Genomic DNA, 3,003 nt, shown 5'->3' with positions numbered 1-3,003 from the left:
AACTTAATCACTGTATATTGAGTTTTGGCTACTAAAATATTTAGTCACTGAATGAGAAATAAAAAAATTATTTTTTATCTTTGGCGACTAAAGTTTTAGTCGCCAAAATGTTACTTTTAGTGGCAAAAAAAAAATAGTCGCCGTATATTGACTTTTGGCTACTAAAATATTTAATCACCGAATAGAAAATAAAAAATATATATTTTTCCTCTTTGGCGACTAAACTTTTAGTCACCAAAAACTTACTTTCAGCGACAAAAAAATAATTTAGTCGGTGAATATTATTTTTTGGTGACCAAAACATTTTCAGTCGCCAAAACTGCTACACAAAGGACATCATTTTTGTATGATTATCTGTTTGTATAGAATTATTATTTTGGGTTGGATTATATTTGGTTTGTATCGAATTTGATGTTACAAGACCAAATTTTTGGATGGTTGAAAGTGAAATAGAAATAGACATATGTATTGTTTTGTTTATATACAGGGTGCAGGTCGCACGAAATAAATACAGGTTGTGCAGAAATTAATAATAAAAAAAATAACACTAAATAAATTTTTTGGTGACTAAATGTTTAGTAGCCAAAAAAACAAAATAAAACTTGCTGGCTATTAAAAATTTAGTAGCTAAAAACAAACCAAAGATTTTTTGGCGACTAAACATTTAGTAGTAAAAAATATAAGAGACTTTAGGCGACTAAATAGTTTAGTAGCTAAAAAAATAATATGAAAATTAATTATCTTTTTGACAACTAAATATTTAGTAGCTAATAATAAATGATACTTTGGATGACTAAAAGTTTTAGTCGCTGAAAATAAAAATTAATTTTATTTGAAATCTTTTACCGACTAAATATTTAATTTTCAGTTTTATTTGAAAACTTTTGCCAACTAAATATTAATTTTAGTTTTATTTTTAGTTTTAATTTTCAGTACAAATAATTTAGTCAAAACTCAAATTATTTTCATTTTTGCCGACTAAATTTTCGGTACAAATAATCTCTGGCCCTTTTTTATAGCCAAAAGATTTGTCTTATTTTTCCATTTCCACGTTTGACAATCTGGCCATTCAAACAATCACATGAGTTGTCAGCCAGTAAGTTTTTATACAATACAATACATATTGGGGGTAGGTAGGCATATTCCATTTGACAGGCCACACAAGCCTACTCATTACCAAAATCAAACATTTTTCTCTATAAATTTGAAGACAAATAGCTTCTCATTACTACCACAATTAAAACACAGAGCAACAACCATGAGAGGAGTTGTAGACAAATCTTGCATTCTCTTCTTCCTCCTCCTCATTTCATCCTCCATTTTCGCTCACTCAAGATCGACAAAACTCGATCAAAAAAAGCCATGCAAACGCATGGTCCTCTACTTCCACGACACAATGTTCAAAGGCGACAATGGAGCGAACGCGACAGCAGCCACCATCGTCAACCCAAATGGGACAGGCCTCGGCAACTCCAAGTTTGGAAAAACAGTTGTTTTCGATGATCCCATTACATTAGACAACAACTTTCACTCAACTCCAGTGGCACGAGCTCAAGGGTTCTATTTCTATGACATGAAGACCACTTACAATGCTTGGTTTGCGTACACTTTGATATTCAATTCGACTCAGTATAAAGGTTCAATTAACATTATGGGTGCTGATATGATGGATGAACCTACAAGGGATCTTTCAGTGGTGGGTGGGACTGGTGATTTCTTCATGGCTAGAGGGATTACCACTTTTAAGACTGAAGAAGTTGAAGGTGCTGATTATTTTCGTGTTCAAATGGATGTTAAGTTGTATGAATGTTATTAGATTTGACAAGGTTGATTGTTGAGTGAATCTTGGTTTGTTGTCTTTGTTGGGTAAGTGTTTGGTTTGATAAGCCCAATGGCTTGTACTACTAATGTCTGAGAAGTGAGAAAAATAATTTTATGTAACATTCTCTTGGTTTCGTTTTTTTTAATATATATATATGAGCATGATTTTACAAGATCTGTTAGTGTGATCGACTTTGAAAATTCTTGTTGATAATTTTTTATTTTTTTATTTTTTTTTTAAATCATGTAGATGGACAAGATTTTACATGATTTGTTGGTATGGCCATTTTTAAAAAATATTGTCCAAACAATGTATTTTTGTGTTCAAAATTGTGTTTTAATTTTCATATTGCTAGATCTTATGCCACGTTTATTATGGAACTTTATTCAGAAAGGGTATCCTAAAAAGAGTTTTCGTATGTTTAAAACTAATGCACTAGTTGTATTAATGATGGTGTTAGTTGTATTAATGATGGTGTGGTGTGGTGTTAGTTGTATTAATGATGGTGGGGGTGGGGACGATATGACAAAGGTGGAACTGTTTTGATGATGTTTGGATTCGTGAGTCGCATCACATGACCCGTTTTGATGTAAATTTTATAGGAGTTTTATATATATCATTTATAATTGAAAAAAAAGTATATCAATCTGTTAGCAAAAATTTGATTTGAGTCAAATCGACACGATTGAATGGATAGAGAAAATCAAAATTTCACAAACACACAAGATCAAGCAATTGTAATTGAGTATCTTTGCCTTGACAATTTCAAAGATTTTTTTGGAGGTGACCAAATGGAAAGAAACAAACACAAACTGAATTGAAATAATTGAAAATGTGACGGATTACATGAATTAGAAACAAGAGGAATAAAATGTTTACAAATTAAGAACTGAGAGTATAGAAAAACTACTCCTAAAGAGATTATAAACTTCTAAGGAAAATCTACTCTTACAGATCTATTCTAACTCATGTGTTGAGTGTTGATGATGATTGATTCTTTTTCTTTCTTTCTCCTACCTATTTATTTATAGGCTTATAATCGTATGGTTCCTTCCAAAATAACTGCTCAAGGTAGTTCCACAAAACAATTCTTCAATGATAAAGCAACCAATAATTCTAGCATCAACCCATGTGTGTCAGCTCCAACTGCCTTCCACTACTTCATTATGTATTCAATTGCC

General features: G+C 31.3%; 1 protein-coding gene across 1 annotated transcript; it reads left to right on the top strand.

Moving 5' to 3' along the window:
• Positions 1–1,125: 1,125 nt before the first annotated feature.
• LOC114280075 (dirigent protein 5) lies at positions 1,126–1,943 on the top strand. The gene has a single exon (XM_028222403.2). The coding sequence runs from the start codon at positions 1,259–1,261 to the stop codon at positions 1,814–1,816; it is 558 nt and encodes a 185-aa protein (XP_028078204.2). The 5' UTR covers positions 1,126–1,258; the 3' UTR covers positions 1,817–1,943.
• The last annotated feature ends 1,060 nt before the right edge of the window (positions 1,944–3,003 follow it).

The sequence above is a fragment of the Camellia sinensis genome, chromosome 13 (genome assembly GCF_055761805.1).
Source record: "Camellia sinensis isolate YWXY chromosome 13, ASM5576180v1, whole genome shotgun sequence".
NCBI lineage: Eukaryota > Viridiplantae > Streptophyta > Magnoliopsida > Ericales > Theaceae > Camellia > Camellia sinensis.
Note: the sequence above shows the minus strand (reverse complement) of the source record. Positions and strands in the feature narration are given on the sequence as shown.